Source organism: Mus pahari, chromosome 19 (genome assembly GCF_900095145.1).
Source record: "Mus pahari chromosome 19, PAHARI_EIJ_v1.1, whole genome shotgun sequence".
NCBI classification, from domain to species: Eukaryota; Metazoa; Chordata; class Mammalia; order Rodentia; family Muridae; genus Mus; species Mus pahari.
Window position 1 is genome coordinate 64414768 of NC_034608.1, and position 25215 is coordinate 64439982.

Below are 25215 nucleotides of genomic sequence, written 5' to 3' on the forward strand. Positions count from 1 at the left end.
GATTATGGGATGCTAAGACCTCTATTTGATAAGAATAACATTTGCAGCGCCGAGGTAATCAGCCGAGTTCATTGTAAACGATTTTCAAAGTTTTTCCTTCTTCAGTAGAAGGTTCTGCTGCAGTCAGCTTTTTATCAGCCTGGCAAATCTGAACCCAGAGGGGTTAGGCCTAAAACTAAAGCTACGGATTGTCCTTTGAAAGGTCTGTCGCTAATCTGCTAAGTGTACTTGGAGCAAAATGTCAGTTCCTGAGGAGAGGTAAATTTACCATGGAGCTAAATGAAATTTAATCTCTGAGGCATTTCACATGTGTGGGTCTCTTCCAGGGCTCTGCATCTAATTTTCATAATTTTGGCTTTTTTTTTTCCCCAAAGAGGGATCTAAAAATTACAGACACTTTAGGACCTCAATAATATAGTTCCTGCCAGCCCTTAAGCATGTAGAATTATTATGGACTCTATTGTGATATCAATACTTTTATCGTCGGAGTGAAAATTTCGTATACTTACTCAAAAAATGTTGTCCATCCAGTTTCGTCACTTTTGGTGGCTAAAAGCCCACTGTTGCCATGGTAAGTAAACAAAACCAGTTCTAGGCCCTGAGCGGTCATGCTTTTCAGACACCCATTGGTGCCTATGGTCAACCATATCACCTGGTTATCGGGAGACACAACCCGCACCGGCATCCGATTAGGATCCCTTCGGATTCGGAGGGTATTGCCATTGCTGTCGGTTACAGCGGTGACGTCGTTGTCGTTGCTATAACTAAAATTATACAGGTAGTCACCCGTGACCAGGCTCACGGTGTACTGGTGAGTACCGTTGATATCAAAGATGTAGAGCTCTTGATCAGTTGGAGAGGCAACTTCGTAAAAGTTCATGGAGTTCAGTAAAGGTTTATTCTTGGACACGGCCCGGATCCTGATATTTCCTAGATCTGCAATGTACAGCGTGCCATCTGGCGAGGCGGCTAGGGAGGACGGTGCATTGAGTTTGGCATCTTTGGCGTAGCCGTCCCCGCTTTGGTAGCAGTCACAGTTGGCATCGTTCTTGCAGTCACATTCCGAAGGTATCCCGGCCACTAAGGAGATCTCCCCATCTGTTGTGACCTGCCTTATTCGGTTGATCTTCTTCTCATCAGTTTCCGTGATGTAAAGGACCCCACTGTAGGACACGGCAATGGCCGTGGCTGACTCCAGGGTGGTCTGAACCGCGTGCTTCCCCACCGGGTATTCCACTCCAGGGACCTGACAGTGCATGGGCCGCCCGGCAGCGATGCGGACCTGACGGTTTTCGGTGATCTGTAAAACTACGTTATTATCCAGGACGTAGATGGAGTTATCCATGGGGTTGATCGCAAGGTCAGTGGGCCATTCCAGACGCACCTTAAGAAAGAAATGACTTGGTTAGTCAGTTACTAAGCTGAAGTTAATTTGCTAGAAGATCAAATTAGACCATTCAGAGAAGTTAGCCTTAATTTCATAAACTGTTTTCATTTCAATATCTATGGTCAAACAAGCCTAAAAATCTGGAGTGGAGATGAATATAGGACATAACATCTTATTTAAAGATGCAGTCAGTGCATGGAAAGATTCGCTGGTTTTATAGCAGCAAATGCACTTCTACGCAGTGAGTTAGTTATCGCTGAGCTATGAACACATATGCTCCTTTTAGTAATAGCCAAACACCAGGGCTTCCTAGGTTATGAATACATTAGCGTTCCATTGTGTTCTCAATCAGGCCAATAGTTAAGTTCCTAATTCTAAATATAAGCCCCTTGGGACTAATCACAGTGTGTTTTCTCTTGTACTCAAGGAGCCCATGCAATCAAAAGATTAGGGATTTAAGTAGTTTTGTTCTTTTCTGGAGTATCTGCATGCTGCTACGTTAGTGGGATTTTATTACCCAGGCTTAGCATTTCTTAGCGCTAATTGTTCCGTCTTTCAACCGAATTCATCAAAACGCAGACTCACAGAAGACTATATGTTTAAACAGAACGGTTGTATCCTAGCCACTCCCATCCCTGAGAGACGGAACTTAACATGGTGGTACCACTGGCTACTTGGACTACTTGAGACAGGCAGACAGGCAGACAGGCAGGCAGGCAGGCAGACAGGCAGGCAGGCAGGCAGACAGGCAGACAGGCAGACAGACAGACAGGCAGACAGACAGACAGNCAGGCAGGCAGGCAGACAGGCAGACAGGCAGGCAGGCAGACAGGCAGACAGACAGGCAGACAGGCAGACAGGCAGACAGAGCAAGTGGAGCCACTCAGAAGCCAGAAAGCTTGGCTTAGCACAGTACCTGGCTGATGTGCATGCTAGTATCACAGGTTAAAGGTCGGGCTGACGTGAGGTCGTTGGAGCCCAGGAGAGTCGATATGATTCCATTTTGATCAACCTTTCTGATCATAGTTCCATCAACAAAGTAGATCAGTCCGTTCTTATCAATCGCCATTCCTTTATCGAAGAGAAGTAAGTGTTACTTTTTTTTTTTCCTTTTCATGATTATTTTTGGTTAAACCCTTAGGCCTAGCGACAAATTCAACGCTTATCCCTGTTAATAAAATGAAGGTTAGGTCGCAGGTAAGACGGCTGAGTGTAAAATCTTAAGAAAAGATGGGGGTGGGGGGGAAATCTCCCACACAGGCATTTACAATTCAAATGCATTTATGTAAAGAAACACAACAAAGAATTCAAACCTCCAAGGGGCTCGGTCAAGTTTAAGAACCTCCTAGGTATGGAACCTGTATGCTTCAAATACGAAATAACGTCTACCCTCCCAAGGTAGGCTGTGCATTAGAGAGACAGGCTAGATTCTATTAGGGTCATGACACTCTTTCCAACAAAGACGGAGCCGAACTGAGGTTAGTGTTTAGCTGACCTTACAATGAAATCTGCCATTATGAATAATTCAGTATAGCAAATATTTTTTTTTCCCATTCCTGCTCACACAATCCTCCCTGGTTATAATGAAAATCAAAAAGTTTCCGAACCGAACGGCATTGTAACAGATGGGCCTAATACTTAGCGAGGAGTCAATCTTGGCTCCTTTAAGGCTTTTATTGCACAGAACTTTTAGCCCATTACCTCCCCAAATTCCTCATAGCAAGCAGTTTTTCCCATGGCATAGAGACAAAAGTTGAACAGCTCCGAAGTGGGTAAGAGCTAAGAGGGTTGCTTAGCAATGGTTTTTACACAGGCCTGGGACTTATTCACAACAAGGAAATTCCAGGACAATGAAGGAATCTGGAGTTTAATAGGACATGACATGAATGATAGAGTATGGCTTTGGTCTTTGAAAAGTTGAAAAAAAAATTGTACGATGAGTTCTGTTTTTAAGAAGTCCAAACTCTTACATTTACTGTAAAAAAATAAAATAAAGTTAGTTAGCTTCTAGCAGTTACATGCCAGATGGCTTTTAAAACAGTAGATGCAGTGCAGTTTTCTAGAACATGGTGATAAAATGTTAGACTCAGCATTAAAAAATCAGGCACTAGATGCATTTTATATATACAAATACAATAATTTAACATAAATATATAAATGCAATAAAATACAGAAAGGAAAGTAAGAAGGAAAGCTGATACATTTGAGTACCTTTGGGACTCATGAGCGTTGCTTCCACAGCCTTGCCTCCGTCCCCACACCTGGCCTCGTCAAAGGGAAGACACTGTTCCCCGGTCCCTGCCACCACTTCGGCATTTTTAGTCAGGTCTTTGGCTCCCGTGAGTGATTTCGGCCGATAGATTCTGCGGGTGTTAGTATCGGAGACATACAAATCTCCGGTGACTGGGTCCGTAGCCAGGTAGTATCTGTGAGCTGGGTTGCTACTGTAAAAAAGATTCATATGCAAATATTAGGTGAGAGCCACTCCTTGTACAGAGAGGGAGATGAAAAGGGAAATAAAAACACGGCACGGGCTCCCGTGCTTATGAGCTGGAGCCCAATGCCACAGGCTAGACCAAGACCAGGGTCAGTGATAATGACCTAAGATATTGTGATGCGATCTGAGGTAGCATGTCTCTGATGTGAGGTATGTTTGAGTCTGTGATCTTTTTCTTTCTGGCTTGATGTTGCAGACCCAACAACTCACCGACAGCCATTATTAATGTTTACTATTATGTTATAGGTTTTATGTGTATGGACATTTTGCCTGCGAGTATGTGTGTGTGTGTGTGCGTGTGTGTGTGTGTGTGTGTGTGTACCACGTGCATGCCTGGTGCCACGGGAGGCCAGAAGAGGGCATCAGATCCCTGGAACTAGAGTTGCAGACTGTTGGGAGCTGCCCTGAAGATGAGCAATCAAAGCTGGGTCCTCTGAGAGAACGAGGGCTCTTGACTGTGGCGTCAATTGTCCAGTCCCTAGTCACAGCCATTCCTAAAAACAATTAACTCTGGAGTTCTGCTGGAGCCTAAAACAAGGACCCAGGTTCTCTCCATTCCCCCCGACCCCCAGTGGACGGATGAAGTTTACTCCAGGGACCTCTCTGGCACCTACCTCACTGACCTCACAGAGGACCCGCTTCGTGACTATTGTTAGGAATCGTCACTTCGCTTTTGCTATAAAAAACACAAAAAGTGCTATCTTGCAAAGGTAGCATTGTGACCACCTAAGCTGCTTTGTCACAATTCAGAAAAGCAAATGGTGCTGAGACAATGTCTGTTCAGAGCTATGGGGTAAGAGGCATTCCAAGGCTTTCTTAAGAATGTGACTTTTAGATCGGGTACAAATATGGTTGTTCTGGAAAAGGCTAAAAGCAGTTTGAATTGCTTGGTTTTTCAGGGAGGATGGTAAATACTAAATAATATGTATCTTTTGATAATGAACTTGGTATTTATTTTCTCTCTCCATCTCGTCCCCCCCTTCTCTCTTCCTTCCATCTCTTCACAGTCAGAAACACAAAGAGTTTCTCTTATTGACCCTTGTTTTATATCTGAACATCTGTGAGACTGTGTATCTTGGAAATGTCAGAGATGCTAGATACATGAAGTCTCATCAACATGGCTGTCTGGCATGGCCTGGACAGGGACGGCATCAATACACATGCTCGCATAACATGGGGGAGACCTCAGACCTACACACAGCACTACAGGGAGCGAAGGAAGGCTGAGATCAGGAGAAATAATGGTTTTCCCTAGGAAAGACCACACCAACTGATCACTCACACACACACACACACACACACACACACACACACACACACACACACCTACCACCACCACCAATTAAAGATAGAAGCATTGATTTCAAAGAACACAAGGGAGGAATTCACATGAATTTGGAGGGTAGAAAGAGAAGTGGGAAATGATGTAATTTAATTATATTAGAATCTCAAAAAATTATTAAAAACATGTAGTAAAAGCCTAGCGTGAGCATTTGAATGATAAAAGTGGCACAGTAGGTTTTTTTTTTATTACTATGTTAAACTGTTATGGGACAATTCTCATTTGTTAAAGTTCTTTTTAGTTAGTTTTTCGTGCACATGTGTGTATGGTATGTGTGTGTGTGTGTGTGTGTGTGTGTGTGTGTGTGTATTGATGTGGGGTGCCGTCTTCTAATGTCTGCCTCTGTGGTTTTGCTTGTTTGTTTTGAGACAGAGGCTCTCATTGGAGCTGGAGCTTAGGAAGTCAGCTAAAAGGTCTGTCCAGGGAGGTCCTGAGATCCACCTGCCTCTGCCCCCCATTGCCAGAGGTCCAGGCATGTCCAAATGTGTCCAGTTTTCTCGTGGGTGCAGGCGGTTTCATCCCAGGCTCCCCTGCCGTCATACTGAGCAGTAGTACTTATGGTACCACCTCCAGTCTCATGGTTTTTATGAGTGGTGAATGTGTACACTTTCGTCCAAGAGGCTTTTCTTACAATAATAGGTTATAATTTCTACTAGTGTTTCTCTCACTGGTGGGGGAGCATAGAAGACACACTCAGCAAGAATCCACTGTTCTTAATATTTGCTCTTGTCCTGTCTACTGTGACATTTCAATATGCCTTTCATTATGCTATAAGGTCTGATTTGCTTCCTGAAAATGTTAGAGGGAAAACGTCTCAGAATGTGAATAGATTCAAGTTTGCTTACTTCTGCTGGCGAATCAGCAATTTGGAATACACTGAAGCATTAGAGTGATGTCCAGGCTCATCTTAAGATGTTCATTAGTTGTTTCAAGGGTAATTATAACAAGGTTATAGTTATATCTACTTTTTGACTATGCCCTTTATTTTGATACATTAGATTTTGGCTATCTGAGTATTGGCAGCCTACTTTCCAGCCATGGGCTGTGAGATTTCTTGGTGCAAAACCAATGCACAATCAAGGTGAGAGCTGGACTTTGATTGACACCACTATCATTTACTTGGGTGGCAATGTCATCATGTCTATGGGGTTAGGGAGTTGGGATTAGATCTGCTGTATAATGAATGCATTTCCTACCTTCCTCAACACACAGGGGCTTCATTTTCTATTTTCTCTTGAGACAGGATCTCATATAACCTAGGCTGGCCTTGAACTCACAGATGTAGCCAACCTGGCTACAAACTCATTGTCTACCTCCCTCTGCTTCTGCTGTGCTGGGATTATGGTTTGCCTCGGGGCCCTGAAGACACAGACACTTTGGAATTAAACAGCACAGCTTTCTGTGACAAGTGTAAGGTCTCACTGTGCACATAATTCTAGTGTCTAGAGCAGCGTGGATGAGCTCATGGTCCAAGAGTGGAGGCACAGCCTCAGCTGGCAAAAGACGGCTACTCCTCAGACCCCAGCGTCACACAGGTGCTAAACAGCTCTAAAGAGCTTCTAAAATAGGACAAAAATGATACCAGCGTTGACATGACAGCATGGATGGGGGAATTTACAAGGTCCGACACCTAGATGAAGAGTTATAGGCAACCAGCGGAGGGAGGAAGGGAGGAAGGGAGAGAATACGAACATATCAGTTCTCTTCATCGATGAGCTCTCTGATAGGTTATCTAATCCTAAGTGGTCAGCTTTAAACACATGCACATGAGCCACACTTTATGAACTCAGCAGGGTGCATGCACGGACACACACAAATACCCACATATATGCATACATACATACAAATAATAATAATAATAATAACAACAACAATGAAGTCGCAAATTTGAGGGAGCACAGGACTGGTAAGTGGGAGATGTAGAAATTATATAAGCATAGTACTAATGTATAAAATTCCAGAAACAAAATGAAATAAAAAAAAAACCCTCCCCAAAACAGGATAAAAGTGAACTTGGAAATTTTTAGTTGACAGACAGATGACAGAGGAGTTCTGAATCACATACACAAACAGGAGTTTGACTCGAGGTCATTTGATTTTAAGTCTGAAGGGTTCCCTGACAGGGGGCACTGGAAGCTGTTTTCTAGTGGCCCAGAGGTAGAGGGGCTGGCGTTTTGGTACCGAGGGGCTGTGAGCTTCAGGTGAGAAGTGTGTCCAGTATATAATCCACAGCCACGCTGACTGGAAGCTGTCTGCAGTTGGCCACAAGGCACAGGGATGTACAAAGACCATGTTTTGGGGAAACATGTGTTCAACAGTAGAAGCACAGAGCATTTCTGAGATTGTCTAAGATTTTTGCTATTTCAGAAGGGTTTAAAATGACACTTGTGACTAATAGCACAAAGCAAGAAAGTGAACTCAAGCCGACATCTTCTGTCTACCGCACCTCGATTCTGAACTTATCCAGGATGACCCAGATGCCAGTTATCAAGACATCTTCCCTATAGCCTTGTCAATTAGACACAGATCCAGAGGCAAGTGCGGGCTGGTTACACTCATTTATTTTCTCATAATTCAGCCATCTTAGATGAGGGAGACACTTGTGGAGAATGGCTCAGAGGATACACACTATTTTAATACTTTTACCTCTTCACTTAGAAACTGTGCCACAGCTCTTAGCCCACAAAGCAATAGAAGAAGCATAACAAATTCTGTTCATGTATAAAAGCAACCCTGCCTATTTCACGGTAACCAGAAGACTGGGTGACTGTAAACTGGGATCCCTTACAAATTTTAACTTGGAACTTAAGAAATTTGAACAGGAGTAAGACAAAATTTACTCTTACTAAAGTAGTAAATATGGGGGAGGGGGAGGCAATGTTTAGACTAGCAAGTAGAATCCCATTTTATAATCATTTTAATATTACCACTTAAGTAGAACATCAAATGATAACTGAATATAACTAAATATAACTAAGGAATGTTATTTTATAGACTACTTTAGAAGTACTTAAGAACTTGGCATGATAGCATCCTATTTGAATCTTTAAGTAATAAGGCTATGTCTTAATATTCTTGGCCAGTATTTGTATTATGGTTTCCATCAGGATAATTAAGGACAGTTCATGGTGCAGAGGTATAGAAAGAGGACCAGAAGCAGATATTCTATATGCACTGAATTGTCTACAACTGACAGTACCATTCCTATATATAGAATTAGGCACATTTTGTGATTTCCTTTCTTCCTACCACTTGCTCCTGAGTCACTCATGACTGCTCTGCCACGCAGGAAAGAGAGGCTTAATGAAAGCCAGGCTAGCCAACAGGAAGACATTTCTGACAGGTGTTCATTTCCTTCCTTCCGCCATTCTTTCCTTTAAAAAGCCTTTCTTCTTGCACTGAGGATCGAAAGGAGGCTGTCACCCTGCATGCAGGGCAAGCGCTCCTCTGCTGAGCCACTCCCAAGCCTTTTATCCATTTTTTTTTTTTTAACCTCTGAGGGGGGTCTCAGTGACTGACCCAGGCTGACCTTGAACTTGTGCTGATTCTGACCCGGCCTCCTAGGATTACAGGCCTGTGTCCCTCGGCTTGGAAATAATTTCATAAAAATAAGGAAGCTCTAATGAATCTAAATATTTTGATCTTTCTCAGGTCATTTCAGATAGTTATTAAACACACATTAATCTCATCGATGATGTCATTATCTGTTTAATGAACGGGGCCCAAAAACTTCGTACATTCTCCTACACTTTTGCCTTCCCTTTCTTCTGCTTGCTCTGTAGGCATCGGTGGCTGTAGATTTACAGTGATCTGGTACGTCAGCCTCCCAAGTGCTGGGATCAGAGGCACATGCCTGCCCCTGGGTGAGGCTCTCCCTCATCTTTCTAACTACACAGAAGGTACAACGTCTCCACTGTCAGGCTTCCTACAGCCGACTTTGCTGCTAAGCCTTCTCTTTAGGACTCATGGACTGGGGCCTTAACTTCCTAAGTGATCTTATCATGCACATTAATATTCCTAAAAGGTCACTTTGACCATGCCACTTGTTCATGACCCTAAACCATTTCCCCACTCTGAGCCATTTATTTTCAGTGAGCTCAAAGTGGCCCTCAGCAAGCTGACCCTAACTGGCTTCGCCCTGCCCCTCTTTGCTACCCACACAAATTCCTGCTTTATTTGGGTAGGTCTGATTACTCTTGGAATATCTTGCTTACTTTGTCTTAGACCCAAGTATCTTTATTTACTCGCCACCGTTTTCCCATCCCGCGAATGTCTTTTTTCTTGCTGTTCTGATCAAACAGATTTTATTTTTAGATCTAGCGCAAATATCAACACTTTCTGGAAACTTCCTTACTATGCCAGGATTACCTAGTTTCGTTTTCTGCCAAGAAACATGCTCATGGGATAGTTGTATACATCATGTCATGTCAAAAAATAATACTGATGATGTCAGTTGGTCACACGTATGTCTAGTTTGTTATTATATGCGAGTTTCTGAGATTATTATTCTTAGATTATTACCATTCCTCAAAGCATCTGGCATGTGGGGGCCCATTATTTAACACTGTTAGTTTTAATGTTCATGAGTGGCGATTCACAACCCAAAGGTCCTGCCCGGGTGGCACAGAAAGGAAATGTGGTCAGGATGACACACAGAAGAAGTGACAGAAGACTAGGCGAGGGGGATTACAGGAAGTGTCACCACCAAGTGCCAAGAAGTGGGAAAGACTGACTTCATATTCTACAGCATAGCAACACAAGTCCAAACAGAGAGCCTCTTTTCAGGGGTAACAGATGTAGGTAACTTGCAAATGACTGTGAAATAAGTCTAGGTTTTTGTGCATTGGTAGGAAATCTCCCTATAGAATCCTAGCCATGGGGAACATATTAAAAATGGTACAGAGGAAAGAACATGCACACGAGAGGGGTTCAAATCTCTGCTTCACGTTTCTTAGTTGCGTGTCCTGGGATGGGATGTAATGCCTTCCAGCCTCCATTACCTCATGTGTAACCTGAGGGATTACGGCGCGGCTCTCTAATAACATACAAAAAGCATCTGGCTCGGTGCCTGGCATATAATGGGCCAGCTTGTTAAAAGGCAGGCTTCCCCAGTCTTTTCTGTATCGCCTGCAGCGTATTCACATGCCGCTTGCTGTCTGTCTTTCCTCTTCTTTCCATAGCTACTGAGAAAACAAGCAGAAAACTGTTGATATTCTGCCTCGGCTTTTCAAAGTACGCTTGACGTTCAGGGGCGATTCGGTGTTAATCTTTAGCATGCGGACTGGGCCATTTAGTTGAAAGTGTAAGATCAATACAGAATCTTAGGGAAGGGTCCTGGGACCATGCCTGGGTATTCTGATCTGCACCGGTTATATCCATCTGCCAGCAGGACACCACTTTTTGCCGTCAATCTCTACAACGGTTTCAGTGAGTTATATTGACCTACTCATCTACGATATCTGATGTAAAATATCACTGCCTCTTTAATATATTATATATTAAATATATTAGATATTTTAACGGTCAAACTAGATCTGGCATGTCTAACCCTGGCGTTCACTAACTAGCCTTTGTTTAAAGTATTTTAAAGCTTCTTCTGTAATTTTTTTTTCCTTCTGTCTTTAAAAAGTGGCTGTTAGAAAATTATTCTGACAAGGTTTCACTGTGTGTAACTCTTCAGGCAAGCATACACATCAATGAGATATGAAAACTTTTGGGCTGATGGTACTCTGTATTCATCTTTAGCTTTGAAGAAAGCCTCTCTCCTCGTAATAATGGCACACACACACATACAAAAACAAACAAACAAACATTGCTTCTTGAACCTAGTAACTCTTCTAATTTGGGAAAATTAGAAATTACAGCCCAAGAAAAACATAGGGAGTGATATAGAGGAGAAAACCTTTCCAAGTTCAGCAGGAAGTTCATATTGAACAGACAGATATGTAAGTTTATAAAATTTCCCAGGTGGTAGTGGTACATGCCTTTAATCCCAGCACTAGGGAGGCAGAGGCAGGGGGATTTCTGAGGTTGAGGCCAGGCTGGGCTACAGAGTTAGTTAGTTCAAGGACAGCCAGGAATATAGAGAAACCCTGTCTCAAAACAACAAACAAACAAAAATTTTAGCATAGTACAATATTTTCAGATTATTTTTCTCAAATTGCCTCCCAAACCAAAACAGCTTTGTGCCCAATAAGACGTGATCTGTCCTGGGTACTGGTCAAATTACCCTACCTCTTTAAACTATGCTGTGTTTCAAATTTCATTCTGTTTCAGAAGGCTTAGGTTACAGTAAGTCAGTAACTGCGCATTTGAATTCTCTGTGACAAGACTTTTCTTTTTAATGAACCAACTTGAAAATATTTCTAACATTCTATCACACAATATATTTTGCAGTAAGTTATGTAATTGTCCAATTAGGCAAGTTTTAATTCCTTAGATGTTCTGTGATTCTGAGTTCCCTCTTAAGATGGTGTTATTAAAAAACAATTTCAGAGAGTCACATTGAAACATGAAAAAGGACATTGGAAAATATGCAAGAACCTTTAAGCAGGGTGCTTACCTATGTCTAAAATCTTTATTTCTTGGTGGAAGCAGATAAAAGAAAGGTGGAAAAAGAAAGCAGAGTTAGAAAAGGCTTCTGAAATATAATGAGATCAATAGTGGGGTTTAATTACTTGTATGGAAAATTGCAAGCTGAGAAAACACTGGTAATGAACTTTGTAGGCAAAACCTTATCAAACTGCTATCAGAGCTGGTGGCTTTTGACAACCACACTTCAATCACGACAAAGGCAAGCTGTTTTTACTATCTGCATCCGGGCTAGTGAATGGGCTGGCCCAACGGAATGACCAGCATCCCTGTTTATTTACTATGATCACATCTTGGTTCAGCCGCTGTGAAATAAAAGACGGATTCCCGTGCTGCGTATTTATCCTAAGGAAAACTGAAATGATTAAAAATACACGTGGCTTTACCTTCCAGTTCACAGAAAGATCACTGGGAGGATGAGTAGTGAGCTGTTTTCCCGCACCAGACTGCTTTCTGTATGCTGTGGACCTTCTATCTCCACTTAAGGACTAAGTTCTTTCTAGAGGGAGTTTTAAGCGGTAGGGTGTACGCTTAAATGGATAAACCAGCGTATCACACCCAACTTTGTTTTTAAGGGTATGATGATTGTCTCTGAAGAAGGACCCCAATAGAGGAGAGACATACCTTAGTTCTAGAACACTTGTTACATTCCCAGACGGGAATATCCGCCGGACGTAATTGAAATCCCCTACATATAGGCTGCCGTCGATCCCACAGGCTAACGCCACCGGAGCCAAGAGCTTGTTCCCGTCAGCTTGACCATTGCAACTTGGGCATGAGATGCTACGCCTCCGACCGTTACCCATGATGCTGCTGACCACCGGAGGCTGCTGAGAGATGAACTGATTTTCCCCATTTCCTTTGTACAGTATACCTGAAAGACAGTTCATGTTTCTTGTGATGGAAATGGGTGACAAAAAGCAAACAGGTCCCCTAGAAATCTCAGCACAGTGCTGGGCCTTTCTGACCTAGAACTGGAAACTTTACAGTTCTTACGGAAAGACCTCTATCTACGCAACCTAATATAAGATATCACATGGTAAACCACATTATGGTACATTTCAAAAGTACTATTTGTTATGAAGGGAAAGACTACGGAGAGGAACAAAGGCTAAGAAGAGGAATTCAAAACCCAAAATCTTAACCCCAGTGATTCTCAATCTTGGCTACACGAGGAACAGTCTAGAGTGCTATAACAAATACTGAGGGCTGGTCCTTACCTCAAGAGGCTCTGATTTAATTGGTCTGGGTGCAGCCTTAGCATTTAGATTTTTAAAAACTCTCCAGGTGATCTTAATGTGCAACCGAGTTTGAGAACCATACTCTACATAATATTCTTTAGGGAACAGAAAGTTTGTCTAATTGTTAATCAATGTGGAAAATATTACAAATTAACCTGATTAATAAAATGTACCCTGGGATTATGAGTTTCTTATGAATTTACAATGAGTTTTTTAAAAAGCTAAAAAGTACTTTATGGAAACACAGTTAGAAAGTATTTATTTATAGGCATCCTGAGAGTAAGAATACAATGTATCACTGAGCCATAACATTGGCCTATGGAGGTCTATTTTTAACTCCACCACACTGTCAATGGGTAGTATTGCTTCACATTTATGTGATGTAAATTATACACACACACACACACACACACACACACACACACACACACACACACGCACGCACAATGAAACTGACGCAGAAAGCAAATTCGTTATTCAAACTGAACTCTGCTTTAAGGTCTGAAAGTGTCAATAATTTCACAAAGACAAAAAAAAACACCAGTCTGCTCGTTAGTGGGCTTTGCTGAAAATGTGAGACCAAAAAATTCCCAAGGAAGATTCAATATTTTCCTAGTAAGAAGTTAGATTTGAATTGGGATTTAATTTTGGTTTGCTCCGCTGTTACCAAGTGCAGATCAATGGCTTGAGTCTGTTATCCGCTGGCTTGTCAGCGGTTCCTGTCCCATGAATATTTTATGACCCTCCTCAATGTATTATTATCTGTATAAACCACTTGCTGCTCTGACTTTAGAGCAGTATGTATTGTATTTATTGGGCTTTCCACTCTTCAAAGTAGTTCTTGGAGCTAATGACCATGCTTTGTGGCAGACAGACCGTTAAAAGAATATTCTTGCGAAGGTACAAACAGAAAACTCGAGAACATGATTTTTCCTCCACTTTGGGATAATTTGAAAGCGAAGAAGTGATCAGAATAATTACGTTCCCCTTATAGCTCAGTACATTTTAGGTTCACTTTGTGATTACTTTTTTTTTTTTTTTAAATGCCTTGCTACTTGGGTGATGTAATAATCATGGCCAATTTACATAAAGAAATCAGGAATGATAAAACAGGTTTATTCAAATTTAAGGGAAAATAATTTAAATAAGCCTGGATCATAACAAGAGAGGCGATGCTTTTTGCCTTGAATATTCAAAGACTACACGGATGATGCTTAAGATTTCTTCTTTCTGTGATTACATTATTTGACAATTATGGAAGTATAATTTCCTGGGAGAGTTGGTTCTGCATTTTTTTTTTTTATCGGAAGGGAGCCATGAGTCAGTCTAGTGTTCTACTGCATCTGATTGATGCAACTACTTCGGATGGCTGGCCCTTCATTTCTCCTCCAGTTCGGCACAACAAAAGGGTTAGCATCGTCCTGTTGGTTTCCCTGTTCCAGGAGGCTTGAACAAACACCTGTGGCCCCCTAGCTCTGTGTCTCCCTTGTCTATAACTCATCCAGCTTGATGCAGTTACAAATCACTTTGTTTATTCAATTAGATGCGTGTCACTTTGGACAGTCACCACTTACTTGTCAGAGTGTTCTTGGATACAATTGAAAACTGCCATCAGTTCACCACGGGGACTTAAGTGACCTCACATTTTAAAGTAACATATTTTAGAACACAACAGGTTTGTGACCTGGTACTTTAATAAGATACCTCCTATATATTATTCTTGTTTAGAATATGCATGTTTATGTATATTTATATTATCTAACCCCATACAATACTGTATATGCTAATCTTTCTGAACGCTATTACCGAGTAAGCGAATAGTGTTGAGTTTCTGGAATCCAGCTGGGGTTGGATGCCTACCTTCTACCTATGGCTTTACAGTCCCTTGAAGAAATCTTGTTGCCAACCGGTTATGCATTTTACACTGGTTTTCACAATCACTAAAATAAACCTAGAACAGCGTTCCCCAAGGTTCGTGTAGGACTCATGCAGGGATATGGGAAGACGTAGAAAATATATGAAATATAATTTTAAATAATTTAATCAGGAGCAGCTCCAAGCATGGTTGGCACATGCCTATGCATTTTGAAAGACCACGATTCAGCTTAGTGTTACTCACAGGACAGACCAAGCTTTCCACCATTTCAAGTAACACTGATGGCTCAAGGGAAGCTAGGAGTTAACATATGGTATGTTCTCTCTGTTTGGGAGTCCTGTTTTCTTCTTCTGCTTTGAAGTTTTAGAAGTTTTCTTGATATCGTTGAGCTGTCTACATAGCCAAGGACGGTCCCGATCCTCTGTTCCTCCTGCCTTCGCCTCTTCCCATGAACTAGAATAGCAGGTTCGTGCCACCAAGCCTAGTTTTCGTGCTGATGTGGATACAACGCAGTGCACGCTAGCCAAGCACTCTCCCACACAAGTCACACCTCTGCATTTATAATGTATATGCTGTGTGGCTCTCGAAATGGGCTCTGTTCCCAGCCTTCTGGAATGACCAGGATACACCGGAAAGGAAGAGAGCTAAACACTTGCAAACCTGGTAAAGGCGTGAGGAGGATTTATTTCTGCTTTATTTTTCTTCCCGAGTGATCTACTTTTTATTCTTCATTATCTCCTCTCGGCAAAGCATGGGCATTTTCGAATGCCGACTTGGAAACGGTGACCCAGTATACTTGGGAAGTCAAGATCTATCTTTCCAATACTCTTATTTTCAAAGACAGAACAAACATTGAAGAAACATCACTCCAAATGTGACCATCCATCACGAGCATTTAATGGTGTGACAGTCTCAATTCAACATTCTAAATCTTCCCAAAAGTCAAAAGCGATGCTACTGAGCAAGCACGGGACATTCCCTCTAGCTATTCCTAGAGGAATGGCAGAGACCTGTCAGTGTGAGAAGACTTAAGACAGGTTAGAGTTGGTAACCTTATGGCCCTGATTTATAACTGAGCATCTTTGGGTGCTCTGATGTGTGGGTGAACATGAGAATAGAATGTCGGAAACACAGTAGGGGCAACAGAATTCCTTCCCACTGGAGCCAGTTTGTGTGTGAGGAGAGGGTTCACAATCTGCAGTTTGGTTTGTGATGTCAGGTCTGCTAGAAGAAGTATTTTAGTTTTTACTTTTTCTCTCAAATTATTTATATTTCTCCTAATAGTCACAGAATCAAGCTACAGTACTTTTGAGTGAGAGTTTTTTTTTCCTTTTTCTTTTTCAATACCGACAAAACAGAACTTGTTGGGGGGGGGCACAACTAGACACTTGGACATATTAATTGTCAAGAATCTACTGGAAATCTCTTGGTAAAGTCCCGTGGATTTTTATCTTGGCTCACAATAAATCACATTGCTGCCAGTTTTGGTAACTTTCTAAAGCCCCCCCGCCCCCCCCCCTTTTGCACATACTGCTGTGTAGAATTCGGCACTCACAGATGAATTTGTAGAGAGGCATTCATACAGACAGAGCAATTTCACCCAAGTCAGGGAATTTACACTCTACTGGGGAAAGTATTATAACGACTACCACAGGGACACTGTAAAATTCAGTAAGAGAATCACATAATTCCAAGGCTTTTATCGTCTTCCAATAATCTATTCATCATTATTTTGCTCTACTGATTCCAATCCTATGGTGTTCAGAGGATAAAAAGCTGTGGTAGTATAATCAGAGTGAGGATGTAGTTGTGAGCAAGACCTTACCGTTCTGAACATCCAGCACATGATGCTTGTCCAGCGTCCAGCCGCCCATGTTTGAAGCATCCAACTCATAGCCTTGCAGAACGGCGGTCCTCTTTTCCCACAGCGTCAGGTCCAAGCACGACTCGTACTCGTACCCAACGGACACTGCAAGTGAGGTAAACCATAGTTCATCCTCTCGGCCAGACAGGAAAAGGAAGTCGTTTGATGATTTGGAGGGAAACTCACAATCGTGATCTAAGTTAGTAGGTCTCCTCATTTATTAATTTTTTAATAATGTTTTTGTGTAAGGAGATTTGAGCATTTGGGAGGTAAAACCAAAGGACTCCAAATGTTATCTTATGCTTATTTAATAGACATCAAGCCCCCCCACCATTATCCTTACAGGGGGTTCTTAGACAATATCAAGTTCAAAATTGGAAAACTAGTTAACTAGTTATAACAAGTTAGTAGCAAATTTTAGTTAAGCAAAACCAACAAAAAAAAATTTGTTATGTAAATAATCCAAACTGTCTAGTTCTTAAGAACTTTCATTGTGGAAAATATTTATGGTAGGTATTTACACATTAATTGTGAATTACTACCAGTTCACAATTAAAAAAAAAAAAAACTTTATAGAGTTCACAGTGAACCAAGGATTGGTAAATGACTGGTGAGTTACCAATTAAAATCTAAATTAGATACTTTTTTTTTTTTTTGATGAACCCAAAAATGCCATTTTCAAGTAAAGTTGAAGCTATAAGATCTACAGTTTCCTTTAGTTGCTGATGTGAAGCTACACTTGACATGCCCCGCTCTGATGCCTGGTCACTCAGCAAAACAAGTGACTTGGTGTTTCCCGATTGTCCTCCCAATGGCCCTCTGAGCAGAGGAGCTGAAATAATTATTGGATCCCAATTTTGTTCGACCTTCTGCTAAACATTTTGATTGAAACCATCTCATGGTCACATACAGCAAACATCAAAAGGATGATAAAAGCTACAGAGGTCAGGTCATAAAGGGAGGGGGAAAATAAATGGAAAAGGATACCTCAGGAAAATGAAAGAAAGAAACAAATAAAGAGAAAGAAAGAAAGAAAGAAAGAAAGAAAGGAAGGAAGGAAGGAAGGAAGGAAGGAAGGAAGGAAGGAAGAAAGAAAGAAAGAAAGAAAGAAAGAAAGAAAGANAAAGGAAGGAAGGAAGGAAGGAAGGAAGGAAGGAAGGAAGGAAGAAAGAAAGAAAGAAAGAAAGAAAGAAAGAAAGAAAGAAAGAAAGAAAGAAAGGTGAAAACAGTAACCAGGCGAAAGGATACAGTAACCTGAGATTTGAAAGATGGCTCCATGGAAACTCTAAGTCTTTCCTCTGCTCCTATGTGATACATTCCTTTCTCCACTGATCAAACACAACCGGTCGGTGACTTCCCTAGATGAAATTGCAGCCACCGAATTTGCTTATCTTCCTTACTTGCCATAGATTCCTGATAATTTCTTTATAATTCTGACCTTGACCCCATTTTTCTTTTTTCAGTGCAGAGGAGCTATTCATGAAACTTACCAACTGCTTCTGACAGGCCGTAGACTTTCTGATTATATGCATCCGTCTTATCCCAGATGAACGTGTAGGCCAAGTTCGGTGAGGCAGGGAACCACTTCTGGAAGAGTCTCCCAACCACGGCTACCATGAGATGGACCTTCATGAGGTTAAACGGTATGACGGCCTGGGTCATGGTGATCTTAAGAACTGACTTGTACCCTGCCGATCTGGAACTCAGGTAGGAAAGTTTCAAATCTGTTCCTGGAATGGTGGTTTCTTCATGCAGGACCTACGTTTGAGAAAAGCACAAGCTCTGAACTGGGATCGTGGATGCCTGACTCAAGAAGATACAGTGAGCAGGGCCCAGCAGAGCACCTAAAATAAGACACAGCAGGCTTGCTACTCACAAATAACATCTGAGCTGTTATCTAATCATTCCAAAACAGTGCCACTACCAGCCTAATGCTCTCTTCCAGAAGCTTCTTGTGATTTATTTGGCGTTAATCACATCCTTCAGCTGTTGGTACCCCGACTTGGAGATCTTTAGTTACAGTAGATTCTGACTAATGCAGCTTCTATTCCGGTCACTTGGAGAAGAGAGCTGACATCTGTGCAATGGTCACCTCAGAAAAGGGATGGATGCATCATTAGCTGGTCCCTTAGAGGCTAAGCCTAAGTAAGCCTATGGCCTCATTAGCTTACCTGGGTCACTGTTAGAAAGATAGCAATGACAGTGAGAAGCACAGACCCTTCTGGGTTAAATAGTAGTTGATTCCAGACACACGTTGGGAGGTAATGTAACAACAGCGCATCCTCATAATTACATATTGAACTACAATGAACTGCATTAAAACCACTGAGTTTTAATAATATGGTAAGTGAGCTAATGTTTTAAAGCCGTGTGCATTATTTTCCCAGAGAGTAACTAAAATGCACATGTAAGATAAAACCTATTTCTGATTTCTGACTGTAAAAAGCTACTTTTATCCATGTAAGCCTGCCTCAATGATATGACACATGCGTTTTTAACCCTATGCTTAGCTGCCCATGTGAATTGCTCATTGGAAGGTAACAAATTTATGGGGGTGAAAGATACCATATACCCAAATTGTAATCTAACCAGTTTGAAATACATTGGGGAGTATATAAAAAAAATTTAAAGTATTTTCCAAATGACTCTTCCTCCTAATGCTCTTATTAGTTTCATAACTAACAATAGATCTTTATAGGCTTATCATGTGTACTGTAATGTGTAAGGCTACCTTTGTTAAAAACTTGTGCCTACCTCACCAATAAAAATGCTTCTTTCTTCAGCAGAGGAGTACTGGGCTGGTTTGTATATGCTCAGCCCAGGAGTGGCACTATTAGAAGGTGTGGCCCTGTTGGAGTAGGTGTGTCATTGTGGGTGTGGGCTTTAAGACTCTCATCCTAGATGCCTGGAAGTCAGTCTTCCACTAACAGCCTTCAGATGAAGATGTAGAACTCTCAGCTCCTCCTGCACCATGCCTGCCTGGATGCTGCCATGTCCCCACCTTGATGATAATGGACTGAACCTCTGAACCTGTAAGCCAGCCCCAATTAAATGCTGTCCTTATAAGAGCTGTGTTGGTCATGGTATCTGTTCACAGCAGTAAAACCCTAACTAAGACACCAGATATGGAATTCAAACAATGTAACCTTTGTCTGAAACCTACCACTTCTACCATGAACGAGATGGCATTCCCTTTTTTTTTTTTATTAGAAATTTTCTTTGTTTACATTTCAGATGTTATCTCCTTTCCTGGTTTCCCCTCCCATTCTCTTCCCCTGCTCACCAACCCACTCACTCCCACTTCCCTGTCCTGGCATTCCCCTACACTGGGGCATCGAGCCTTCACAGGACCAAGGACCTCTCCTCCTATTGATGACTGACACATATTATGCGGCTGGAGCCATGGGTCCCTCCACGTGAGAGATGGCATTCCTAAATGCTAGTATGTATCACTGTATACACTAATGCCTTAGTCACGAATGACTGCCTTTCCTGAGATAAACACCTTGGAATAGTGGCTCTGTGTCCCCTACACCTCTCATGCAACACAGTGAGGAATGGTGGATCCAGTTTTGCCATCTCCCATTTGAATTTCTGAAGTCAAACTCTAGGCTTGTAGTCATGGCTGTTAGAGGGTATAAACAAACACACAGCTGCAAGTTGGCACAAAGGAACGGACTAAAGTAACTCCCTACTTGGGTCTGTAAGGCAGCTGGCATGAAGAGGAAGAGAGGTGAGGTAACAGACCACAAATGCATACCTCTAAAGTGTTGGTTTAACACAGCCGAGGTCTGCACTAAATCTGCCAATTGGATTCAGTCCTTTGAGCCATATTGAGGAAGACCGTTTATGAACACACTGAACCTTTCTAGTTTCCACTCTGTCCACTCAGAAACGTTTTAAAGCACCCCCCCCCACACACACGTCTAAGAAAACCAGGAGATCTAATGCTGATGAATCTTTTATCAGGGAACAGGATGGAGAACCTAAAGTTGTGATAGGATGAAATGTTAACGCATTTGTTTGAAAAACAGACTTCTGTGCATCCTGAGTGGCCCAGAAAAATACAACACATTTCCTCTTAAATTCCTTTCAAAGTAATTTCCCATACATTTGATAGTCTTCCTACTTGCAAGGGAATTGATTAATAACCACTTCCTGTGACCTGCTAGGACTTGCTACTCTATTTCAAAATATCATGTTATTCTTAATTTTAATAACCGATTATTGTCTCTGTCATCATTAACCTACTTCCATGGAACAAATATCTAATTTAGTTCATTAGAGCGTGCATTTCTCCTATGTAATTGAACCTTACCGTGTCATATTTTATTACTTAGGAAATATAAATCCTGCCAAAATGGGAAGATACATCCTTAAGCCCACTGTGCCAGCTGCATAATTTGTGAGCCCCAGTCTGGATGCTTTAAGCACTCAGAAGCTCCACGCGCAGTTTGATGCTCTATCTGTCTGCTGTTTCCTTGATGCCATTTCTGCCCTTTTTCATAGCTAAGCGCACCTGCTACCTGAGCTCTGGCCACACAGATGTGCAAATAAAGCCAACAGGAGCCTGCTCACAATTTCTGTCTCCTGTCAGCTATCTTGTGATTTGGGTTAGCCGGATCCTTGCTTCCATACTGCCTAAGGAGTTCAAAGTTCCTTTGGGATGGGACTTTTCTTCTGTCTTCTTCTTTCCTCTCTTATTTAAATTCTTGTCTGTCTTGATGATTATGATGATGATGATGGTGATGATGATGATGGTGATTTGTTTTACAATTACCCATTTAACTGGTGTTTGGGTGGGGTGGGTGGGTTGTGAATGGAGGTTGGGGGACGATCTGAGGGAGTTGGTTCTTTCCTTCCGCCATGTGGGTGCTGGGGATCAAATGCAGGCCATTAGCTTTGTTCAATGAGCCATCCCACCAATTTCTGTCCATCTTGTTGTCTACTATGCTGCTGTCACTCATTTCACCGAATGACCTCTGCCCTCTTCTCTCTTCTGTCTCATCACTCTGTGGAGACAGCCCCCCCCCCCAGAAGTGCTGCTTCCAGCTTACTCAGGGATTGCCCTCTGTCTTGAACGTCCCACTGTTGATTCAGATATTTACTGCATCTCTAGTGACAGGGTTTGTGTCCTGGCCATCTTTAAATCCTCCTTGGGTACTCCGTACATCACACCTACTGTGTGAATGACTTGCAAAAGGACTACATCCATTCAGGGACTTGTTGCCTATTTGAAACACATCGTTGTGGGTAGATTTCGCTCGAAATCTGCCAACCTCTGGGCAGATACTGCTTCGGAGTAAGGTTGTTTTAGAACTAAGAAGTTATGAGTCACAAGGTGGACCCGGAAAAGGGAGTATCAGATCGAATGAGGTCATGGGGAAGTTCCCAAGCATCAGCTCAAAGTTGACTTGGATGCTAAAATCTCCATAATGTCATTTCCACAGAGCGTCTGCCAGGAGAACCTTTTTATAACTTCTACGTCTCTGTCTAGCCTCTTGCCATCTTGTCTGCACTTCCCCATCTCATCCATGTTACAAGTGCATCTGTGAACCAGACCCCCAAGAGTCCTACCCTTAATGTCAACCATCCCCTGCACTCACCCTCAACAGCACTGGCAAGTGCTGCCTTGGCAGAGAGATCGCTTCCGGCCATCACAATACAGGATTTCCACTTCGACCCACTTTACCCTGCTTCAGATGCCTAACAAGCCTTATCCTAACTTGAAGCATTTTAAGGGTTCAGTTTCTTCATTCTTTGGTTGTTAAATTCACAGAGAGCAGCTACTCTGACTGGTTTACCACTGGTCCCAACTTCCAACAACTGCGATGGAACGAGCATTTCAAACATGTTTGATGAACGAATGTGACAAAGCTGGTGTGTGTGCTTGCATTTTAAAGATTATGCTATTATTATTGTTGCTGTCATTATTATTAGTGATGTAGTACTGAGATGGAACCTATTATTATTATTATTATTATTATTATTTATGTGGTACTGAGGATTGAACCTAAGAATCACATGTTAGGCAAGTTCTGTATCAACAAGCAATGTTCCCAGCCCCCTTTACTACTGACATGGCTGAGCCATCTTTCTGGCCCCATCTATGTTTTATTTTGAAACAAGGTCTCACTAGGTTGGTCAAAGGCGGCTTTGAATTCATTCCCTAGCCTGGGAAAGCCTTGAACCAGAAGTGCTCCAACCTCAGCTTCCTGAATATCTGGAATTACAGGCCTGCACCATTGGCCTGGCTTTGAACCACATAGTTTTACTATGAATTTCAGGAGAACATTCATTACTGTTGTACCTAATGCTCTGCCTTTAAGATCTGAAAGTTATTTCTAAACACAGGGGAAGGAAACAAAGAAGGAAGGTGTACTGGCTAATTTAGTGTCAACTTGACACAGCTGGAGTTATCACAGAACAGGAGCTTTAGTTGAGGAAATGCCTCCATGAGATCCAGCTGTAAGGTATTTTCTCAATTAGTGATCAAGGGGGAAAGGCCCCTTGTGGGTGGGACCATCCCTGGGCTGGTAGTTTTGGATTCTATAAGAAAGCAAGCTGAGCAAGCCAGGGGAAGCAAGCTAGTAAAGAACATCCCTCCATGGCCTCTGCATCAGCTCCTGCTTCCTGACCTGCTTGAGTTCCAGTCCTGCATCCTTTGGTGATCAAAAGCAGTATGGAAATGTAAGCTGAATAAACCCTTTCCTCCCCAACTTGCTTCTTGGTCATGATGTTGTACAGGAATGGAAACCCTGACTAAGACAGAAGGTGTTTCAGTAGATAAATTGAATATTTAACATGACGGTTTCTTTAAAAGTTAGATAGTTTATTCCTGTGGAGACTAGAGCATTAAGAGATAAATTATTAGACTTTAAAACATAACTAAGTTTTTTTAGGTAACACCTTTAGAAAGTTAATGTTTCTTGTCAAGTCACCTTTTCCGAGACGTTTTTTCCCACTCTAGGACACACATCACATGTTACAGAAGTAGGATGGTACTAGAACCCTGAAATTGTTGAAGATTATTCTTTGCAAGACACGACTAGAGACGCTTCCATGTGAAGATGCTGCCTGCCCGCCGTAACGGCTTACCTGTGTCTCGGGGATGATGGGGCTGTCCTCAGGGGAAGACCTGAAGAAGGTGGATAACGGTGACGACACAATGATGGGACTTGGCCTCACAAAGCCACTGAGGTCACAGCTGGGAATGTCATTTTCCTCTTTCTTCATGACAAGGGTATCCATCACATAAAAGACATTCCAGGGAATCCACACAGTGTGGTACTGAGTGAGGAACGGGGAACGCTCGAATACCAAAGTCAGCGAAGCGCCACCATTTGCCACCAAGTCAAACCTAAGAACGGACAAGATGCACTTAGTATGACGAAGTTAGTGAGCTGCCACCATTCAATGACTAAGTTAGTGAGCTGCCACCTTACAATGACCAATGCTCTCCTCAAGTTAAAATGATTCACAAATAATCTTTCCTCCTAACTTTTATATGAAAGTTTCCAACCTCTGCTCAAATGGAATTACATAGTGAGCATTTAAACATCCTTTCTCTAGTCACCGAGCTATCTATTTGCATTTCCCTAACTTCCTATCTATTCTTTGGAACCGTCTGAACTCAGTTGCAGACAGTAAGAGACATCCCCAATAAATATTTCAACACGATTCTTCAAAGACAAAAAAAATTCTCCAACAGGACCACAGTATTATATCACGCCTCAGAAGACGGAATGAACTTTTATGGCAAATGAGTACATGGCTCGCAGTCTCTGCCTTCTGCACTGCCCTGGGTTTTTAGAGTCTGAGAGTTGTGGCCTTTCTATTAAAAAAGACAATACAACATGACGGGTGATGGGTGGACGCCCAGCCTCATGCTGAAAATCCTTCCCACGGAGACAGCAGGATGCAGCCAACTCACATTCCGTCCTGGCGGGTAATCGTATATCCATACTCTGAGTAATGTAAAAACGACACGTTGACGCCAATAAGTGGGGTTCCATCAGCCGTTAGTACTTGCCCTCTGATGACGGACGCAAGGCTGTGGGAAAAGTACAGGGGTCTGATGAACCTCCGTCTTCTCTGGCCAGCATTATCATGATTTATAGATAATTCAAGCCAAAGGTAAAAATGCCACCATCATAAACAATCAAGCACTATTCACACACTCACACACACACACACACACACACACACACACTCACACACAGCAGATCTGAAACAGCCCCAACAATCAAGCACTATACACACACACACACACACACTCACACACACTCACACACAGCAGATCTGAAACAGCCCCAACAATCAAGCACTATACACACACACACACACACACACACACACTCACACACACTCACAGCAGATCTGAGACAGCCCCAACAATCAAGCACTATACACACACA

General features: G+C 42.2%; 1 protein-coding gene across 12 annotated transcripts in view; it reads right to left on the reverse strand.

The window, feature by feature from the left end:
• Tenm3 (teneurin transmembrane protein 3) overlaps positions 1–25215 on the reverse strand; it is a 723224-nt gene that overhangs the window by 48435 nt on the left and 649574 nt on the right. For 8 of the 12 annotated variants that reach the window (XM_029531758.1, XM_029531759.1, XM_029531767.1 and 5 more), the window contains 9 exons: positions 24732–24851; positions 23897–24158; positions 18289–18556; positions 16760–16903; positions 12442–12691; positions 11789–11809; positions 3599–3831; positions 2304–2458; positions 510–1384 (listed from right to left, as the gene is read on the reverse strand). In XM_029531758.1, the coding sequence (XP_029387618.1) occupies positions 510–1384; positions 2304–2458; positions 3599–3831; positions 11789–11809; positions 12442–12691; positions 16760–16903; positions 18289–18556; positions 23897–24158; positions 24732–24851 (2328 nt within the window). The remainder of the gene's footprint in view (positions 1–509; positions 1385–2303; positions 2459–3598; positions 3832–11788; positions 11810–12441; positions 12692–16759; positions 16904–18288; positions 18557–23896; positions 24159–24731; positions 24852–25215) is intronic. The other 4 variants (XM_029531766.1, XM_029531764.1, XM_029531763.1 and 1 more) reach the window with 1 other exon arrangement.